The following is a 21,280-nucleotide window of genomic DNA, read 5'->3' as shown; positions in this document are numbered from 1 at the left end:
AACAAGCAGTAAATTATGACCCTATCCTGAGAATCCGTACACACAAGCCAGGAACTATGGCTTTTCTCAAATATGTTATTACATTTAAATCATGAAAATACCATTTTGAGCTAGGAAAAATACAATTTTAACCGTTATTTTTAACCCACTGACAGCCTTTTCATTTTTTTCTGGAAACCTGCTAGCCTCTTTTGAAAAAGAGTTTTAAAATCGACCTTGTTTCAGTAGCCACTTCTCTGTCCTAGGTATAAAATCACCGTATCATATTATAAAGTGTCAATGCACCAAAAAGCAAAGGCCATTTTTTATTTCTCTTTTAGGCAGGAACAAAGCTGGCTCTTTTACCTATGAAACAGCACATACTTTTTCTTTCACAAGCCCACCAATTTCAACGCTGTTATTTCATATGGAGACCAAGCCTCGCTTGCTCTGACCCCACCTTGCTGGAGCAGGGAGCTGCAGAATCTGGGCCAGCTGGTTCAGATTTTGGTGGGCTCTACCCTGTGCTGCACTCCAGGCACTGTCAACATTTTCGGGGATTTCATCAACGGGCAGCAGAACTACCTTTTGGCCTTGAACACAAACAGAGTATCAGCACAGGAAAACCATTTCAGACTTGTTTCCATTTTCCCCTGCTATGTGATACCCAAAGCCAGAGAAGCAGTTTATTTTCAGCATTTGAAAACTGATGTACCAGGATCATGATCTCCAACCCTGATAACGGTTTGCTGCAAATACTCCTTACCCAGCACGCATCAAAGAGGTGGAGAGCATCCATCAGTCTCCCACGGAAAAACCTGGCAAAGCCCAGGCTCTGTCTGAGCCGGGCACAAGATCTACAAGTACAGACACTGCAGGCTCCAGCCATTCTCTGAACATCGGGTACTCCGAAGAGACAGAAACAGCTCCCAAAGAAACAGTCACCATCTGAGATTTCCTTGGTGGTATGCAAGACTGTGGTATTGGCTGTTGTTGCAACACATGGTATTTTAGCAGCATAGTACCAGCCTAGTAGCAGGGACACAGAGCAGCACATCTCCCGTTTATTTCCTCAGGCTGCACAAGCAAGCTCTGGAGCACCAGGGCTCTGCTGGAGCCATTCTCCTCAGCTCTCTCAGGTCCAAAGGCTTCCCAGAGATGCACTGCACTGTCTTATGAACTTACGGCTGAACTCTGAGCCTGCTGAACTCTCCTTGCTGCTATCTACACCACCTGCCCTGTAACTGGCCTTGTTTGTGCGTAAAATGAGGTTAAAAGACAAGACAACACAGATCTCCCCAGATTGTAAGGGAAGTTTCAGCTGTCAGAAATCAGAGAACAGAGGCATCTACTGCATCCCCCCTTCCCTGCCAGCACCGCGAGCGACCACAGGCGCTCAGCCACAGGACGCTGAGCCACAGGACGCCGAGCCGGACGCACCTGGCGCGGCAGCGCCGGGCCTGGCGAGCCGCGGTGGCCGGGCACGCGGAGCCGCCCCCGTGGCTGCAGCCCCCGCTCCCAGAGGCCTGTGCACAGCCGTTCGGGAACCACGTTTTAAATGAGGAAAGTGCTAGTTTTAGCACAGTTATTTTTAGTTTGTTGTTAGAAAAACGTGGCTCTGTAAAGAGAGATGTTACCCTGCCTGCCGAAAGGACTCGGGCAGGACTCCTCAGGCATCTCAGCTGCACGTTCGCGCACATCCCCGAGCACAGCCCCTGTGGTAACTAGCACGAAGGGCTCTGGTCTCAGTAAGAAAAATGCAGAGATAGCTCTCGGGTAGGAAGGAGTCCAAACAGGATGCTTTAAGATACCACTGGTTCAAAAAAGAGCTGCAGCTCTTGAGGCACCCGAGCACTTTAATGGAAGGGTGTGCTGAAGCCCTGCAGCTGGCAGAGCCGGTGCTGGAGCCCCGGGCACCATACACTAAGCCACCCTGGCAGCGATGCCCAAAGGGGCGTAAAATCCCCGGCTTCACCCGCCCTCCCACACCGAAGCGACCCAGCGCTCCCGGCCCGGCGCCGGTTCCAGGCACCCCGGGGCTGGCCGAGCCGCCGCCGTTGCCGCGGTCCCGGGGCAGGGCCGAGCCGCGCTCACCTGCGGGGAGCGCCCGCCGCAGCCCCGCCGAGCGGCAGCAAAGTTTGCGCCGCGGCGAGGGAAGGAGAAGTTGGGCTCCCCCGCGGTGCCCGCCCCGCCGCGCCCGAACCCGCCGGCTCTTACCTGGGGCGGCGGCCGCGGCCCCCCCGCGCGGGGCGCTCGGCCTCCCGCGGCATCGTGCGCGGCGCCGGCGGATCGCCCCGGCGCGGAGCCCCGGCGCGGCGGGCAGCGGGGCGGCTGGCGGCACCGGCTGCTGGCACCGGCTGGCGGCACCGGGCGGGCGCGGCGCGAGGCGGGGCGCGGGCGGCGGGCAGCGCGGCTGGGGATGCATGTGCGGCGAGAGCCGCCTTCCTCTCCCTCGCTGCCTCGGCTCCTTCCTTCCCTCCTTCCCCGCCAGCCCTGCCCAGCCCAGCCCAGCCTCTGCTGGAGACTCTGAGAATGCAGCGCCGGGTCCCCGCCCGGGACCGGCCCCGGGTAGCCGGCCCTCGGGCCCTCCCCTACAGACCGGCCGCGGGGACCGGCCCTGGAGACCGGGCCGTGGCTGCAGGGCCCGGCCCGCCCGCCCTGGGGACAGCTGCACCCCCCCCGCCGCCCCCAACGGGCGGGCGGCCCCTTCCGCGCTGCCCCCGCCGGCCCCGGGACCGCGCCTGTCCGGGACTGCCCGGGGCCACCCTGGGGCCGGGGACAGCGCTGGCCTCCCCAGCCCGGACCCTCGCAGCCCAACGCCGGGCGCTGTCCAGAGCGGAGAACGCACGAACGCTGGGCAGGGCGCTGGGGCATCCAGCAGGCCAGGGAGACCCCAGCCCGCGCCTTTCCCAGCCCTTGAATGGGGCCAGGTAGATCCCCGTGGCCCACGACAGCCCGGCAGGAGCTCTGTTAGGGGCTCTGGGCAGCACTGGGGCTGGCAGACCCCTCCTGATGTGCACCTGGGTGGCCCTGGCAGCTGGCATCCTCAGCACCCATCTCAGGTGCCTCCTCCAGAGCCTGCCTGACCTGTGGCGGGCACCACCCAGGCTCAGCAGCACTGGGTCGCAGGGGCGGGAATGGCTGCAGCTTGCTGCCTGCAGCAGTCACACACCGGCAGGATCCACAGCAGAGCGCCAGGCTTACAGACCACTCGGCATAACGGGGCCAGGCGGAAGGTGGAAGCAGAGAAGAAGCTCAGTGCTGGTGAGGCTGCAGATTTCGGGCCAGATAAATCTGATCATGCAAGTCGGGATTTAGCCACAACTCAGGCTATCAGCCCCCAACGGGACATTTTCCAGCCTCCACTGTCCAAGATCTCACATCTTACCTGGAAAAAGTGCTCTCCTGCTTTCACAGCAATCTCTGGTATTTGGCTTTGCACTTTGTCCCTGGAAAGAACAAGACTGAACACCAGAGAAGGGAATGCCCTGTTGCAGCATCTTTCACAAAGGTGCTTGGCCAATACAGGCCAGGAAACACTGGTAACCCAGCACCACCTGATTCTGGTACTTCCTACACAGGCAGGTGGCCTGGAGGTCAAAGAGAGACAGGTGGAAAACCAAAGAGAATTAAACTCCTCCAGCATGAAACCAGGAGGAGTAACTCCTCCTTTCCAGGACCAGGAGATGAGCAGGACACATCCAGCAGCAGGCAGCTGTCCTCCCCACCTTTGCACTGGCTGGCACAAGGCTTCCCATCCTCATGCTACTGCATGACTTTCACCCTCAAAGGCCAATGGGGCCCTGAAGACCTGGGAAATGCTCCCCTTCAGACATGGAAGCATTGAGAAATGTCCTCAGTCCCACTGTGTGAGTGAGAACTCTCCCAGCTGCGAGCACTTCTGCCAAAGGAGATCCCACTTGTGCCTGATGCTCCTGTAGGGAAGGAGCAAATCTGGGAGCACAGCTGCTCCACTGATAACACTGTCTGCAAACACAGACCTAGCTCAGTGCCAGTCCAGCCCCAGGACAGCTGCCGAGCGCTTGCGCCAGTGTCGACACAGGCGCTGGGAACACCCAGATCCTGTCCCTGGGACAGCCAAGGGGTCGCCTCTCACAGCGCAGCTGGAGCTGAGCCCACCTGGAAGAAAACATCCAATAAGTTGGTGGGATACTGGGTGAAGGTGGTTCCAGCACTTACCTGTAGTTGTGGTGCCCTTTGCCAAACTGTTTTTGATAAGAGCCCCTTATCCTGCAGCCAGGGAAGGTTTGTCTCTCCTGCCATCACCTCCTCCCCTGTGTCACACCTGCTCCATGCCTGATCTGGTTGAAGATGTCCCTGATGATTGCAGAGGGGTTGGACTAGATGATCTTCAAAGGTCCCTTCCAACCCCAACTGTTCTATGATTCCATGATTCTATGATTTCATGCCATCGTTCTTCTGCCCTGCAGGTGCTGCTAAGGCAGCCAGGCCTGCCCAGCCCAGCACCCAGCGAGCCCCATGGAGCACTATAACGAGGCACGTTACAACAGTCCTTCCACAGGACCTGAAATCGGCAGAGCATGCCAGGTCACACAGCAGCACAGGCCTGGAGCCACCCCATGCACAGTGGGGCAGGGATGATGGAGGATGCAAAGCAGGAGAACAAGGACCACCCGTGACATGAACACTCCCTTGGTGAGCGTGACTCCCCAGACGCTGAACCAGCCTCCGCAGCTCCGTCCCACAGCCTCTCTCAAAAGTCAACGAGTCACTTTCATGTCATGTCTTCTGTTCTCAGTGACAGAAGGATGGATGGGTTATCCTTTGACTTTGCTGCCATCCCCTTTATCTCCATGGGAATTTAGTCCTCATCTGGCTTCTCCTTTCCTCTTATTCCCATCATTGCTTTAGCCCAGCATTCGAATAGCTCTTTTGTATTTCCTAGCTCTCCTCTACCTGCCGCACTCTTCCCTTATTCTGATACACTCTCCCCATCTCATTGAGCTCCAGGCCCCCTTGCTTTGTTCTCCCCCTCTCTCTCCCTTTCTTTCTGCTAGTGACTTGTTCCTTTTCTTGTTGCGATTTGTCTTCTCTGCTCTGTCCCTTTCACTCATCTATTCTCCTTATCTCTTTCTGCGCCTTCCTCTTCCTTTTCCCAGTCTTTGCACTCCCCCCTCCCCTTCCTCTGTGTGCCTTTGTCTGTAAGGAGTTGAAAGTTAAAAGCTTTTCCAACTTGATCCTGAGGAGCTTTTCCTGGTGCTTTCATCTCCACAACACATTTGTAAAACTGCTCAGACTGAAGAGCCATGACATGAACAACTAAAGAAATATCAGAAAGAAACAGGACTCGCAACATGGGATGGAAATTTGCCTTAAGAAAATCTCCCTGTTTCACTAGCACTGAGGCTCGCTCTCCACAGTTCCTGTAAACACAACATAAAAACTGTTTACCAAGATTTCCTCTTCCCGGCCTCATCCTGGCGAGTTTGGTGCGGGGAGGTGCAGACACGGGGTGCCCAAGAGCTCCCCATCACCTCCTGCCAAAAAGCAGCCATGACTGACCTGCTCTCCCTCCCCTCTCGCTCGCAGCTGCCACCAGCTTTGTCACTCCTGCTGTTTCACAAACCGCTGGCCAGAGGGAAGAGCTGATCACACCAGGGAAGATGCTCTGGCTCTTGTCCAGTCCCGCTCCCTGCTCCTCCTTCATGCAAAGATGGCCAAGACCTGGCAAACTCTCCCAGCTGATGTGTCACCAACCCCTCTCAGCTGCCAAAAGCAATTCTTTCTTACCACTTTCTCATGTGTTCTGTGCAGGGTCCAGCACTGTTTGGGGTAGAGCAGCTGCAGACAATGACATCAGGAACATTCAGGGAAGAAGTGTTTTCAAGCCACTTCTTTCTCGGTGTCTCCGTGCAGCCTGTGCCTCGCTGGGTTCATGCGTGAGCATGGGAGTACGGTCAATCTTACCTGCGATCAGTGGCAGGGAATTCCAGAGTTACCAGTACAGATCTGTGCTGCGTCACACGGAGCAAGTCATCGTGCTGTCTGCTTACTTGGAAATTTGTTGCCGAGAATCCCATGAATTCTGGCTATTCTCACAGCTCTATGAGAGATTAATCTCGCTAAATCCTCCTACTTCTTCCCTATTGGAGAAACAGATGCAGCACAGGACAAGCTCTGTGACTCACCTCTCTGTTGGCAGAGCCAGCTCCCATTAATCTAACTCCCTGTCTCATGTCCACGTTTGGCTGGCAGGCAATCCATCTCCAGTCCAGCTCCCTGTCCAGGCCGCAGCTCCCCTGTCAGTCAGGGCCCACCTAAGGCCGGGTGCCCTGCAGAGCTTCTCCCTGGCAGGACGGGTCAATCTGCAGCTCAGTGCCCAGGGTGACAACAGGGGACAGGGTCTGGGATGGATGGGTGCTTGTTGGGCAAAGCAATGTCTGGCTGCAGAGGCAGTTGGGCTCAGCAACTGCCCAGCAGACCTGTTCTCATTCTCTGACCTCACCCCACCTCATCTCAGCAGAGATTCACACAGCTCAGTCCCACCAATCTCGCTCTTCATGGGGTGTGGGGATCAGTCTGCTGCCCTTCAGGTTCACCCTGGAAGGAGCTGAACGCTGGGTGTCAGGACCGGCAGAGAGGGCTCTGCTCCCAGAGCTGCAGCTCAGGGTGCCATGAAGGCTGCGTGGAAGCAAGTCCTGCTGCCAGGCTCCCTGCAGAGGGTCCCTGGGGGCTCACATTTGCTCCTGCTGTGCTTAGCAGTCACCTCTCGCAAGCCGCACGTCCTTGCCTCGCAGTGCCTGTCTCCCGGGCGCTGCAGCGTGGGATGCCACGTTACCTGCCCCAGTTGCCTCCTGCCTTTTCCTGGATGCTGCCTGGGGACAGGTCTGGAAGGATGGACCCCACAGGCTGGTTGCACCACAGGAGTTTCTTCAAACCCCATGGCCAGGGAGAGGCCTCTGCACCCCTGAAAAGGCTGAGAGCTGCGATTCCTGCTGGAGACAGGGGCAACAGCTGACAGCAGCAATTCTGTGCTCACCCAGGTCCTGCAGTGCTGGGGACACTCCTTAACACACCACAGATCATGCCCACATGAAGCTGGAGCTGACACAACGTGGCTGGGAGAGGCACAGCCCAGGCTGCCCTAAGTCTGCTGGGCACACATGGGCCAAAACCCCCAATCTCTTACCATTTCTCACATGCCGCCCCTCACTCCCGGCAGCCCAGCCTTGCTGAGGCTCCTTGGTGCTGCCTCGAGTCTTTTCCTGGGAGCGTTCCTGCTGTCCCACATATTTTGGCACCGCCTGCCACCAGAGCTGGGCAGCTCCTCCCCATCTTTATTCTCCCTGAGTACCGTGTCATTTGCAGACTCCACGGTGTCAGCCTTGTGATTAGATTCCAATGCCTTTATGAATAATTTGTTGCGCAATTATAAAGCAAATATTTAATTGAACTTTACGTAAAATTGCTTCTGCCTCTGAGCGCTGAACCACTGGTTTGGGATAGGGCATCGTGTGGCTTCACAGGAGGCCCCGGGAACCCCGTGAAGAGGCCAGCAGCAAACTGTCAGAGCCCTTCCCAGCAGGCTGCAAAACGCAGGCAGGCAGCTGTCCCCAGCCACCCCAGCCGGGCGATGGAGGGGAGCGCTGGGACGGCTCTGCCCCCTCAGAGGCTGCAGATGCACCGGCTGCAAGATGGCAGCGCAGCCCCCTCCCCCTGGGAGCGTGTCCTCGGGCATTAGCAGGAGAATGCGTCTTCCTCAGCTGAGCAGCAGCAAGAACTGGCTGGAGCATTCCCGCAGTGTGATCAGTGCTACGTTGGAAAAACCCAGCATGAATATGTCACTCTAGAAAACATCCTTGTGACGAGTTGTTGGCAGTCAGGTTTCAGCATAAGGACCAGCTGCAAAAACACTGGTTTCCATTCTTTTGAGTCCTTTCCCTTCCAGGACAAGCCCAGAGCATGCAGAGGGGACCCCTGCGCCGCAGCTGACTCTCTAGGAGAGGGAATGCCTTTGCTCGCTGGCCATGTCTCAGCAACCCTGGGCACCAGCCTGAACTGATAACGAGAGCTTGGGCACCAGGGTGCTGATCCCAGGAGCAGCTCCTCAGCACACGCTGGGGCCACTGGTCTGTGCAGAAACGCTCCGTGGACCAAAACATCACCTGCGGACTCAGCGGGAAGAGTCCGGATGGAGGGGGTCTGGACACACCTCAGCTTGGCCACGGCATCGCTTCTGTAGGGAAAAACATCTATATCAGCAAAACCAACAGAACTGGACAAAATCCTAATTTACCATGGTCTGTAAAAGAGGCTGAAGTGCCTATTTCCAGTGAGGCGAATTTGAAATTGAAAGAGGAAAACGAGTGCATTGAAGAGATCAGAAGCTCCTTTCCAAGTGTGTATCTGGTGCAGGTAATTGCTAACTGACCTGGAGGGGCTCTTGAAATCGACCTAATGCAGCAGATTCTGCTGCTCAGCGTGACTCCGGGCTGGGGACAGGCATGTGCATGTGGCAGCCCCAGCTGAGAACCTGTGCAGCTGGGGGGCTGGCGAGGGAAAATGCAGAGCCTGAGGCCAGGGAGGTGCTGGGGAAGAAGGTAACAGTGGCCTGTGCGCTGCTCAGCCCCACAAGTGTCCGTGTATGGCTGGAAGAAAGGGACTGGTGAGCTTTTGGAAGCCCCTGTCTGTGCACAGGCCTGTCTGCAGCGATGGGGACGGAGGGCTCGGGGCCAGCCTGCGCGGCCGAGTCTGCTCGGGTGAGCTCAGCCGCTCAGGTACCGGGCACGGACCACGAGGTGGGAGCTGGAGTCCCTGCTGAAGGGTGCAGAAATGCCAGCGCCTGCTGACAGGAGCACGGGATCACGAGTTTCTCTGTACAGACCATGGTAAAGAACAGCAGCTCCCCACGGCAACCTGGGGCTTTGCTCTTCCCTGCAGCACTTTCCTGCCTCTCAGCTCAGCTTGGGCAGCCCCGTCACTCAGCCCGCACTTTCGTGGCTACAGATGAAGCAGCACAACTTACCCTTTGGCTCCGGGCCGTGCGCTCCCTGCTGCCAGCTCACCCCAGGACCAGGTCCATTAGCTGCTGCCTCTGGCAGCTCCTCTTGCTTCCCAGCCCTTGTTGCTTTTCACTCACAGGTGTTAAAGGTTCTTTTCAAGATGCACCTTTCTGCTTCCTCTGCAATCCATGTATTTCTTTAATAAATAGCATTCGTGCTGGCTCTGTGATGTCTATTTGGCCTTGAGCTTTCATCTCAACTGCTGGTTGTGTCCAGCATGAAATGCTGCTATTCGGCCTATAAAAATTAATGGCTGGGGCAGTTATTTGTAGCCCTGCTGGTCCAGTCCCAGACTCTGTTGGGCTCTGCTGGTGGGCTGGCAGACAGGGGACCGAGAGGAGAGGGGGGAAGGATGACATCCTGCTGCGGGACGTGTTCGCACAGCGCCCTGCTGTCGGTGGCACAGGTGGGCGCTCATGCCACGTTGTCGGCTCCCAAGGCCCACAGGTAGATGCACGGCTCACCACCCAGGCATTGTGAGAGAGTGGATAACTGAAGCCAAGCCCTAGATATGCAATATAACAAACCAGAGCAAAGAAAATGGAGGAAAGGCAGAGCTTCAGGCTATCAGGTCTGCGCTACATCCAAGGGTCCCAGATAGATGGAAAGCTTAGGACAGGGTTTATTGGCAGGAGCAGCATGATACAGCCTCCTTCTGTCATTCTCTCCCTAGTAAACACACAAGCATGCACACTCACTCTCATACACACATAGACACACTCACACACACACTTCTGTGGCTGTGGACACACACATACCAGCTGAGAGCAGAGAGAAACAGGGCTCAAAGCAATTACCATCTTCCCATAACAATGGCAGAAGAACTGTGGTGCAGTGAAAGCCATGATCTGGCTGCAAAAAGCTGTGGAGAGGATGTAAGGTGAAAAACAGTTGTTTATTTCTGATGCTAGCATGGTCTTTGGACTCACACCCCAGAAAGGCAGAATAATATGACTGCTCCTGGTGTACCTGACTGTTGATCCCAGGATGTGAGCTCGGCATTGGGAAGACCACACAATGCAGTTGGGAGTGACCAGCCCAGCCCCCCTGCACTAGAGGGACATGGAGCCCCATCCAGTGCCTCTCTGTGAGGTGCAGCTGCAGACCCAGCTCTGCTGGTCTTTCACCATGCCCAGTCCCCTCTGACCCAAATCCTGCCCCGCCACCACCCCTATCAGACCCACTGCTTTTAACAGACAACATCTGTGCATATCCAGTCAACCCCTGGCCTCCTCCATCCCCCTGGCAGCTCCTGGCGTACTGAGTTCTTTCTAAAGGGATGCTTCCCTCGTGCCATTTATTGTTCTGCGGTTGCCAGCAGCAGGCGTCTCTGCATATACGATAAGCTTCTCCAGCTTTTCCAAAGTGCAACGGCAGGAATCTGAACCTCCCAAAAGGCATGTTGTAAGTAAATCACATTGAGCTCCTTTGCTTACTCAGTTACCATTATCTAGAGGGTGATCCTAACTTTCTAAAAATGTTAGTATTTCCAAACTGTGCAATCGTGTCTTCCCTACTACTTTTCAAATGGCTCAGTATAGGTATTTTTAGAATAGATTCAAACATAGTCCATCACACCCTTTGTGCACATAAGTATTCACCTGTTTAGCTGTTGTACACCTGCCTTTTCTTTTCCCAGCGATACCGTCCTATTAACCTACCCTGAAATTGTCTTTGTCCTGAAGTTAGCTGTGGCACAGTCACCGAATGGCATCTCTTGACTGTTTTCACCACTTCACAGGGTAACATGTCTGAGTTGCTCTTTCTGGCTGAAAGTCCTCCAGAGCCACGGCTGTGGCTGCAGCTTTTATGAGGGCACATGCTGAATCAGGTTTTCAAGCTTTTACAAGGATATGGTTTAGGGTCACACATGTTGTAACTTGGAGTCTTCTGGGAAATACTCCCAGTTTCTGTCGGTGCTCCATACCTGCTGCCAGTGATGGTTTCTCCTTTGTCACAGGTGGGCAGAGGAGTCCTCATGTCCAGCAGACTTTGCTTTTGCATCTTCTGGCTCTTGTACTTGCACTTGCCTTTCCTTTTATGCTGTATACAGAACTCTGAAGATCAGCCTGTGTTCACAGTTCTCACAGATCTTCAGCTCCAAGGTTTTACTGCAGGTCTTTAATTCTGTCACATATTGATCAACTGTTTCTACTTGCATGAAAAGGATTGGAAATGTTAAAATGATTCATTGTTTTGTGGGATACACAGTCACATTTTGTCGTGTTTACATTTTCTCCTACACATCCCTCTCCTCCTCCCACCGGAGGCACAGAGACTGGGGCTTTTGCGTTAGTGCTTCTTTCATCTGCACTAATTGCTGTTAAGTGGATCTCAAACTGCTTGACAGTTTCCGTTCTCTGCTGCATCCCAGCAGGGAAGGATTTAGCGCTGGACCTTGTGATATGCCTGTTAGTTCTTCTTAGCTCCTGGAAACCACTAAAGTTTATACTTAAATGTTGTCAGAGCCACCTTGCGAGGAAAGTACACGTGTGAGGAAAAGACTGGCTCCACTGGGGCTGCTGCTGAACCAGCCCTGACACCAGTGACATTATAGCTTCCTAAACTGTGAATCACAGGGGGTAAAAAGAACTTCCCAGAGTATCTTTCTGCATCTTTCTAGCAACACTGGATATCATGCAAGCACAGAGCACAGAGCCCACTGATGGCAGCGCACACCCCCGGGACACAGGAAGCCTCATCTGCTGCCGGACCCTGGGGAGTTTGATGCATCCCAGGAGAGTCAAGCGGCGTTGTGCTCTGCTCCGCGCTCAGCAAAGAGGAGCAAGCCAGCCGAGAGCTCTGCAGTGCCATTGCTCACACACCGCAAGTCCCTCCTTCCTCTGCCAGTGTCTGGAGGCAACCGGCTGGTGCCCCCAGAGACCCCTCCTTTGGCCCAGCAGCAGCAAGCCCCTTGGCCAGCTCTCCAGCGGGTCATGCTTGCCCAGTGCCTTCTTCACCATGCTCCAGAGCTGCCAGGACACACACGCTGGTTTGGTGTTTAACCCCTCCTGGCCGCAGGCTGGCAAGGTCCTGAATCCTGCACCCAGGCGCGGTGCCGCGGCTCAGCCCACGGCACACACGGCAGAGCAGCAGCCTGTACGGGGCGCTGGGCAAACACCAGCCCATTGCCCCACGGTGCCCCGGGAGCCCTGGTCTCTGGATCTGCAAGGCCATGCCCAAGCAAGGCCATGCCCAAGCAAGGCCATGCAACGTTCAGAGCGCAGCTCCTGGGGAACTCCTGCGATTGCCGTCGGAGAAATAGCAGCAGCCTGCGCCATGGCCCTGGAGCAGGGATGAGCAGCAGGCTGCACATGCCACTTCCTTCTCTTAAACTTCAAACGCACCATCAGACCTAAATTATTCACTTGTAATCCCTGGAGCTGGCAGCAGCTCAGAGAGGATCCAGCTCAGGTGATAAGAAGGAAGAAAGAAAAAAAAGAACCCATTAAATTTAAAAACCTCTGAGAGTCATAAAATATAAAAATATATTCAGGACAGGAGCCAGGCCAGGATGGGGAGGCTGGGTGCAAGCAGGGTCTGACACTGGAACTCTGAGAATGAGGGAGATGCCACCAAAGGTGAGGGAACCTGAGGCTGAGAAGGCTGGTGGGGCTTGGTGGTCCTGGGTGCTCCGCACTGTTACCTCTTTCAGCTCCTCGTGGGCCTTTGTCGTCTCCCTGCGGCGCAGATGCACCAGCCTGGCTCGGCGGGGCTGGCCGGGGCTGCTCCCATCAGGGCTCCGCAGACAGAGCAGCTGCAGCTCCCGCCGCGGCTGCCGGCACCTGCGGGAGCACGGATCGCTCCTTGGAAGAGCAGCCAGATGGGAAGGTCTGCGTGAGCCTGATAACAGCTGCTGCTTGGCTGCTCTCCCTGGCACGGGGCACACGCGTGCCAGCGCCTGGGGCTCCAGGGAGCAGGGGGGCATGTGCCCTGAGGCCAGGCTGGCACAGCTGGAACCTCCCTGGGGAGGGCAGGGTGGATGCCCAGCGCACACCCAGGGCAGGCGGGAAGCGGTGCCCGGTGTGCTCAGGCTCTGCAGACGCTGAGCCGCCTCCTCGAGCGCACAGCAAGCACAGAGCCAGTGCTGCGGTGCAGTGAGAAGCCGGCTCCTCTTCTCTAAGAGGGCTCAAGGACTTCGTCCCTGCCCTGGGTCAGACTGTGGGACATGGAGCGGCTGGCTCTGCACCACGCCGGGCAGGGCGGGAGGTCAGACACATGCTTTGCTTGCACTGATGCCAGCAGACAAGCTGCGGATGCGACGGGGACAGCCAGGTGAGAGAAAGGCCTGGCTGTTAGTGCCAGGGGTGCTGAAATTCACTGTTAGGCTACACTCTAAACTGATTTTTAAAGTTCTCTTTATACTGGAGATGGTGAAAACACAGTGCCAAGTAAGCTGCCTTCACTTTTCTGCACAGCGATCAATAATCCATCACCGCATCGAACCAGACGGCAGTGGGCACCTTCACCCAGCACACGCCAATTCCAGTTCGCTCACTCTCCACCAAAGGCATCTCAACAAGCAAAGCAGCTCCACATTTCTTCACATGCAGAAAGTACCAGAGCAAAGCCAGGGTGCTGAGCAGGCTGGGGCAAGTACACAAGGGCGGAGGATGTTTCCTGGGTGTGGAAAGGAGAGGAAGGCCTGGGGAAGGTGTTGTGGTGCCCCAGAACCATTGGAGCCACAAGCACCAGGACAAACAGGAGGGTCACTAGTTCAGCAAAAGTTTCTTCATGCTTCCGCATCAGAAATTGCTGCCTCAATCCTGGCAGTCTTGGAATTTATCCTCTGTGATAGATGTGATGGCAAGTACAAAACCTGGACTTTTCAACCCATTTTCACACACTCAGTGCCTGTGAGATGGGCTTCGCCTGGTAGGTCGGTGAAGAGACCACAATGATTTTATCGGAAAGGGAAGTAGAAAACCAGGCGGAGAGAGTGAAGATTGTGATCAAAACAGAAACTAAAGCCCAAGGCCCAGCACTTTTTTTTTTTCTCCTGCAAACCTCTCTGCACCCTTGTGCTCAGCTCCTGCCTGCAGCACCGGGCACGGGCAGCGCAGCAGCAAGGACGCAGAGGTGGCTGCAGGTGCCACGTCTGCACCAGGCAGCGCAGGTTCTGCACTGCAGGCCAGTGAGTGGGTTCTGCAGCAGCCCTGTGCCGACACCGGGCCCCAGCAGAGCTGCGAAGAGCATCCTCCCCGCTGGCGCTGCACCCCAGTGACCCACCCGCGCGGTTCCTGGTCCCTGAGGGTTCGCGGGTCCCCGCACCCATCGCAGCCCAGCTGCTCGCTGTGCAGAGCGGAGCCAGCAAACAGCTCGTCAGGAACAAAGCCCTGTCCCCAGCGGGCTGGGCTGCCTTGCCTGCGACTAAATATTCAGAGGAACTGTGCACTAGCCCTTTGATCAGCAATTTATCTCTCCATGCCACAAGTTTCCTGGAGCCTGGTGTTTCCGCCCCATGCTCAGCCCAGGTCCCAGGAGCCCGGGAGACAGGTGTGAGGAATTAGCTATAGGGAATAATGCTCTGACAGGAACCAGCGCCAAAAGCAGGGGACAGAGTGTAATGTTTATTACATTTGAAGCAAAGCAAACATGTGGCCTACTTATGTATCTAGAGAGAATTAATTGGGGAGCTCCACAAAGCAGCAGATTATAAATTAGAATCATTTTCACCGACTTCAGCCCATTCATCTTATTTCTCAGCAGGTCTGTCAGCTCTGCGTGACACGGCCATGTGCAACCCCAGACCCACAGGCTGCTGTCTGGTGGCACAAGGGGACTGTCACCACCCAGCCCCACGGGCGCCACACGCCTAAACCCATGGGACACTTGTGGCGTCGAGCTGAGGGCACACGCCTTGGAAGGAAAGCAAACCCAGAGCCTTGGGGATGGCTCCAAAGGTGCTGAGTGCCACCAGCTCTCATCTGCAGGGTATTCAGAGTGCTCTGCTCCAGGGACTGGTACAGGATTTGTCCTGTACTCATAGATCCCCAGGGGACAGCGTGCATATTGGTGCTGGGATCATTTCTCTCCTAAGATCACCCACTGGCTTGCTGGAAGGTGTGTTACAAGAGCCAGTGGAGATGTCTGGGCAACACCTGAAAAGGAGGATCTATTCCTGAAGATGCAGTCCAGGTCAGGCCACAGCCGTCCTGATCTCAACTCTCCTGCCCTTCACAGTGATCAGAGGTGGGAGCAGAGCCTCACAGCACCCACCTGTCCAAATGAGAGCGCACCCAGGAGGGCACCTGCAGAGCTCCAGACACAGTCAAGAGAGCTTCCACAAGGAGGAGCAAAAGTCTGGCCCAAGAGTCCTTCTAGCCCATGTTGTGTCTCTAGAGTGGCCAAGAGCAACTGCCTGGAGCAGAACAGGGACAGGAAGGCAGGTGCGGTGTTCTTCCTCACACTCTCCCAGCCTCCAACAGTTTTCAACTCACAGAGACACACACCGATCTGTACTCGGTCTGTTCTGCTAAACGATCCAGAGGCAGGATGCCCCAGGAGCTACTGTGCTGCATGGGCTTCAGAGGTGCACACAGCAGCCTGGCCCCAGCCGGCAGGGCCAGAGGAGCCCCGTCCCACGCAGGGACCCCCGGCAGCCCGTTTCCAGCAGCCGCAGCGACCCGGGCCAGCGCAAGAGCTGCTCCGCACCGGGCTGGCTGATAATTTGTGTCATAAAGAGAGAGTTTGTTCAAATGGTATCACTAATTAGTACAGAAATCCTATTAGCATTGTTAATGCATTCCAAACAGTTGCGCGTCTTGGCACCATGTGAAAGCAGCACTGGGGCAGAGACCAAGGTGGCAAAGCCAGGCCAGGCCTGAGCGCAGCTCAGTTCTGCGATGCCGAGCAGTGAAACAGCATCATCTCTGCCCCAGCACCGCTCTCCCTGGTATGGCAATCAGTAAAAGGTGGACGGGGACAGATTCGTGTCTGTGTGTGTGTACAAGCACACACGTGTGTGTGGTAGGGAACCACAGTAACGGGAACTACCCAGCAAAGGAATTTCAGAACAAGAGAGGGAAACTGGTAGAAAGGAACTGAGGAAGGGGCTTGGGGGGATAGCAATAAACCCAAATGTAAAGTGGATGAATTATTTAGCGCAAGAAACAATTGCAAAGTCACTTACTTGGGCTCTATGCATCCTAGAAGGTGTCTGCAGCGTTTCTCACATCTCCCTAGTGTGCTGAGTGATTTTTTTACAATTGGAGGCATGAGGCTGGGGTAATCTTATAAGAGACTCCAAAAACCAGTTTAGTATTGATCATATGCTGAATTCAAAGGCTTTCCACTTCCATCTGCTGCTGCTACTCAGTGGCAGCTCAGCTGGGACCGGGTGCTCGCTGGTGCCTGTGCCCCAGAGCCGCCTCGCTCATCTGCAGCCGGCGCTGGGCGATGGCAGCACATGGGGCCATCGCGCCCAAGAGCTCCCCCCGAGCTCTTCATGAAGCCCCCACCAGATCAGCCTGCTGGGCTTCTCTCAGCACCAGGGCCAGCTGGCTGCGGATCGAAGTGGATCATACGCTCATCTAACAGGGGCAGCAACTGCCAGAGACCAACAGAAGAAGGGGGACAGGGTAGAGACGGCAGTTTGCACAGACCATCACCTAATGCCAACACCCTGCCCCGAGTGACAGCACTTGGCACCGTCCCCGAGCAGGTGGCAGCTGCCGCGGCAGGGCAGCCAGAGCACCCAGACCTGCTCAGCACGGCCCCTCGCCAGCGCTCACACCGGAGCTGCCAGGAGCCATCGCGCCTCGTGGAGCAAAGCGTTGGCTCTGAGCACCTGGGGCTTCTCTGGATGCTGCAGGCAGGTCTGTGAACTGAACAATCCCTCTGGAGCAGGCAAAGGCCCTGCAGCCCCTCACCTGGCTCCAACCTGCAGAGACAGGTGATGAGAAAAGGCACACAGAGAGACAGAGCGCACGGAGGAACCCACAGGGAGCGAATTCGGGCGTTATGGGACTGTTAAACATATTGCATCATGATGAGGTTTTGTTTTTTTCTAATATGCATTTGGGAAGTTGCTATGAAGTCATGAAAGCCGTGAGCCATGCTGTCCAAAAGACAAACTACTTTATGATGCTAAAATACAAAGTGCTTTTTTTCAGAACAATACAAGTTAAATGTACGAGAAATCTACTGATTTACTGAAACAGGAGATGTGCAGGGTAGAAAAATATGACTCTTCCAGGTCTGTATTTACTCAACAAAAGACCTGTATTCAAATAACTCTTAGAGTAGGTCACTGGCATTCTCACAGAGGTTGAGTGGCTGAAAGTAAGGCTACAACACAGAGGCCCTCTTAATCAGCAGGGAGAGCAGAAATTGCACGGACATGCTCTAAAACATCAGGCGCTTCTTCAAAACCCCTAGGCAAAATTTTGAGTCCACAAATCCATTTTGCACAGCTGTCAAGTGGGGTGAAGTGGGGCTGAGCTGCTGCGCATCTGCCCACAGGTGAAACGCGCTGGGCTCTGTCCAGTGAGGACCTCAGTGCGCTGCTCCTGCTGCGTGCGTAGACGCGGATCTTAAATCCAGCCATTGATAAAGCATCCAGTTCTTCTGTTGTTGTTGTTGCTGGTGCTGTTGCTTTGTTTTCAATAGCTGCAGCTAAACATTTAACCTTTACATTGATGGAATGACCCAAACATGCTCTTGCAGGCTTGTCAGCAGCAAGGCTGTCTCACAGGGAGTACAGAAATACCTTTCCTTACAGCCTGGCAAGTCAATACGCTGTGTGTCTGGCAGACTTGCAGATGTCCCCTGCTCAGAACGCACGGGAGGGTCTCAGAGGTGGGATACAAGCGTTTCTCCAGATAGCCAGGTCTAACAGAGAGATGGGCATGAACTTCCACCTCCTTGGCAAGGAGAAGAGCAGCTCACAATTTGGAAATCGTGTAGTCGTTCCCGTTGGGAGGCTGGATCTGGCTATTGCTGTCCCAGCAGCTCAGGCGCTTAATCAGCATCCTAGGATTTCAGATGGCACAGAAAGAGTTACAGGAAGGAGCAGCAGAGTAATCACGAGTTAATATGGTCCCATGTTTTTTATTACTCTCGGAGTATTAAATTGATAGCCTGGTACCAAAGGCCAGAAGTGTCACCTCTCAACAAGATGAAATCTATGTAGCCTGTGGACAGGGGAAAGCTGCAAGATTTATAGAGGAATCCGTAAAATTAACACTCGGATGAGCATGCGAGAGAACAGAGCCTGTGAACCACAGCAGCGCTGGCAGGTACCGGCCACCCCGCGCTCGGAGCCCCAACGCTGCCCACCGGGTGCTGCTCCGCAGCGACACGGGGCTGAGCTGCCCCCAGAACCGCTCTGCTGCCAGAACCGACTGCCGGGGCATTTCGGGAGGTGGTGGCATTTTGGTAATGGCCTGGGGAGTAAATGGCAAGGGCAGGAACAGGCCACATGCCAGATCTCCTCAGGGATCACTCCCTGGCACCCGTGGTGAAAGCATCTCCCCTAGGTTTGGGTTTGACAAGACGGGAAGGCTCAGACCCTCTCTCCACCCACATCTTTCTGCACAGCTCAGTCTGTGGTGTCTGAGCAAGCACCGAACCTGGCAAGGCAACAGGACCTGGGGAACGCGCTTTTCCACAGACCACAGAACAGGGAGCCCAAGATACGCGCTGTCACACCAGGAGCCATGAAACGGTGACCCCAGGCACAACCCAATGCCCCAGAGAGGCCGGGAGGCCGTAAGAAGATCTTGCCTTTCTCTTGCTGCCCCAGGACACCATCTCACCACGCTGGTGCCCGAGGGCTGTCCCTCAGCCCAGCAGAGATGCTGGACACCCAGCGCCACGGCAGCTCTCAGGGTGCACAGCAAGTGCGGGCACAGGGACCGCTGACACGTGGACCCGTTCCATGTTCTGTTACCACAGCTTGTAGAGGCAGGTCTTGGCACCCTGGGCCTCTGCCCTTCCTTCTGCACAGGGAGGGCAACACTCCAGCCCTGCCACCGACCTGCTGGGATAGCACAGCGCTCAGGACCATGCACTCATCCAGGCTGATCCTGTACTGCACAGCATGCATTTCTACATGCAGACACCACGTATGTCACAACTGTGTCCGCACTCAGCCACGTGCCATGCGTGCTGTGGGTTCACCCACCCGGCAACACCCAGTGCAAACAGAGCCATTACCACTGCTGCCTACAGCATGACTGCTTTGCAATTAAAGGAATGAAATGTTTATAGAGGAATAAATCTGTGTTAATGAAGTGAATCCTGCTCCCGCCCTGACAAGCACCAAAACAAGGCTAGGAACCGGGGAGAAGGTTCAAACGCACGCTGGGTCTGGGACAGGAAAGAGGGCAACTCAGGAGCGGGCTGGCTGTGCATAGGAGCCATCAGTTCTCTATTTCCCTGCCTGGTTCCCCCACATGGAGTCAGCAGGAGAGACCAGACCATTGTCAGGTTTGCTCAGGTGGTGTTTGAGCTGTTTCTTTCCCTGCACATGGCTCAAAAATTTAGGAAAACTACCCGTGATTCAGAGTGCAAATACACTGCTTTGGGTCCTTCCACCTCCACAGCCTGTCCAACAAAGTCCTTTGCTGAAGCAAGCAGCAGGGTCTATGCAGGAGGAAATCCCTATACAGGTCATCCTTGCTCTCCTCTATTCCTCAGAAACTCTGCACTAATCCCTGTCGCCTGCCTACACGGGAAACCACGGAGACACAGAATCCAATTAGCTTGAAATCCTGCTCTGGCTCCTGCACAGCATCTCCCTCTGATAGAGCTGTGGAGCTGCAGAGATAAATGGCACATTAGGATTCCAGTGGGGTCTGGCAGGCAAGGATGGCATTGGAGCTGCAGCACCAGCCCAGGGAAGGAGCGAGGCACCCGTGCGCTGCTCCCAGGCCTCTCCACCTCTGCATCATACCAGCAATTCCTCCTTGCTTGTCCTGCAGCACCAAGCCCCTCAGCTGAGCCCAGCTGTGCATGGTGGAAGCTGAAGACTGAGGCTCAAGCCACCAGGTCTCCAGGCTGCCCTACATACCACAGGACCTCCACTCTGCAGCAGGAGGAAAACCTCTCAGAGGCTGAATGGCATCAAAGTCTCTTGACTGCTGGGGTGGCCAAGGTGGCGTGAAGCCCATCTCCCCACTACTGCAACCACCCACGGCATCTCTGTGCCCGGCTAGCAGTCCCTTCCACAGCCCCATGGCGCAGGTCACCTTGGTTCCCTTGTCTCTCCTCCAGCAGGGACGGGCTCTGCACAGCTGGTTCTCCGGAATGATGTGGGAGGCAAATCAGGTCCCAACTCCAGACAGTGGAGAAGGGGACGGAAACAGGTAATCCTGCCCTGGACAAGCTCAGCACAGCCTGTAGCCGCAGCAAGCAGAGCACAAGGGGTAACTTGCTGACCGTGCTACACCCCAGCTGTGCTGTGGCAACAAGTCTGTGCCCGATGCTGCCGCAGCCGTGCCTGCTGCACTCCCGCTCTTCCTGCACCCACAGTAAATTACCTGCTTTGCATTTGGCAGCAGCAACTTAACAGTATTAATTCATTGTGTTCTGTCTTTAACAAACACTATTATCATATCACCAGCCAGGATTATGCAAATCCTGCGAAAGGAATTATTGCTCTCCCCAAAGTCACCTTGATTTATCAGTTTTAGCCCAAAATGAAATAGAAGTTGCTTTGGATAAACTGTTAAACACGTGACAAACCCAGGGGGCTGTGATGGCCCCATAGGGCACAATACACATCCAGTCCAGGCACCGCTGTGCCCAGCTGGGTAACCCTTCCCAGCCACAGGTGACACAGGGCAGCTCTGTGTCCCCAGACCACTCCTGCGCCAGGTGGACCTGGACACTAAGGCACTGGGCCCTGGATCAAAAGCTGGGGAAACAACCCCTTGCAAAATGCTCCTGGAATAACTCCATGGCTCCACTCCCCAGGCAGAGGGACGAGGGTCAGCTCCGAGGCTGTGCAAAGCATGCGAGGCTGGGAATATGGATACTTTCCAAAATTGTGTTAAGGATTGCTCTGTGGCGGCCACGGGTCTGCCCCCATCCCTGTCCCTGCTTTCCAGGCCACCGCTTCAGATTGAGCCTGTGTCACACGTAACAAACCGGTGTGTCCTCCCATGCAAATGTGGATGCTACTAGGGATCAGCGAGCAGATCTGCATCCCGCTTCAGGAATTAGCTCTTTAACAAGGTCCTCAAATAACACCATGCCTTTGTCCATCCCTTTGCTGCAGAAATAAAGGCTCCCACGCCTCTGATGCAGCCAGA

General features: G+C 55.4%; 3 protein-coding genes across 5 annotated transcripts in view; 1 reads left to right on the top strand and 2 right to left on the bottom strand.

The window, feature by feature from the left end:
• The window catches only part of CDH22 (cadherin 22), a 73,674-nt gene extending 71,385 nt beyond the window's left edge, over positions 1-2,289 (bottom strand). For both annotated transcript variants that reach the window (XM_082065678.1, XM_082065679.1), the window contains exon 1: positions 2,197-2,289. The gene's annotated coding sequence lies outside the window, so the exon portion shown is untranslated. The remainder of the gene's footprint in view (positions 1-2,196) is intronic.
• A 5,275-nt stretch (positions 2,290-7,564) lies between these two features.
• SLC35H1 (solute carrier family 35 member H1) overlaps positions 7,565-21,280 on the bottom strand; it is a 28,145-nt gene continuing 14,429 nt past the window's right edge. Inside the window, exon 10 of the mRNA XM_082065061.1 lies at positions 7,565-8,197. Within this exon, the coding sequence (XP_081921187.1) occupies positions 8,175-8,197 (23 nt within the window). The 3' untranslated portion in view covers positions 7,565-8,174. The remainder of the gene's footprint in view (positions 8,198-21,280) is intronic.
• The window catches only part of LOC309445868 (oxidative stress-responsive serine-rich protein 1-like), a 174,741-nt gene continuing 172,189 nt past the window's right edge, over positions 18,729-21,280 (top strand). For both annotated transcript variants that reach the window (XM_082065072.1, XM_082065068.1), the window contains exon 1: positions 18,729-18,734. The gene's annotated coding sequence lies outside the window, so the exon portion shown is untranslated. The remainder of the gene's footprint in view (positions 18,735-21,280) is intronic.

The sequence above is a fragment of the Streptopelia decaocto genome (assembly GCF_964273445.1).
Source record: "Streptopelia decaocto genome assembly, chromosome: 14".
Classification (NCBI taxonomy): Eukaryota; Metazoa; Chordata; class Aves; order Columbiformes; family Columbidae; genus Streptopelia; species Streptopelia decaocto.
The sequence above is the reverse complement of the archived record's forward strand: the minus strand, read 5'-3'. Positions and strand labels throughout refer to the sequence as shown.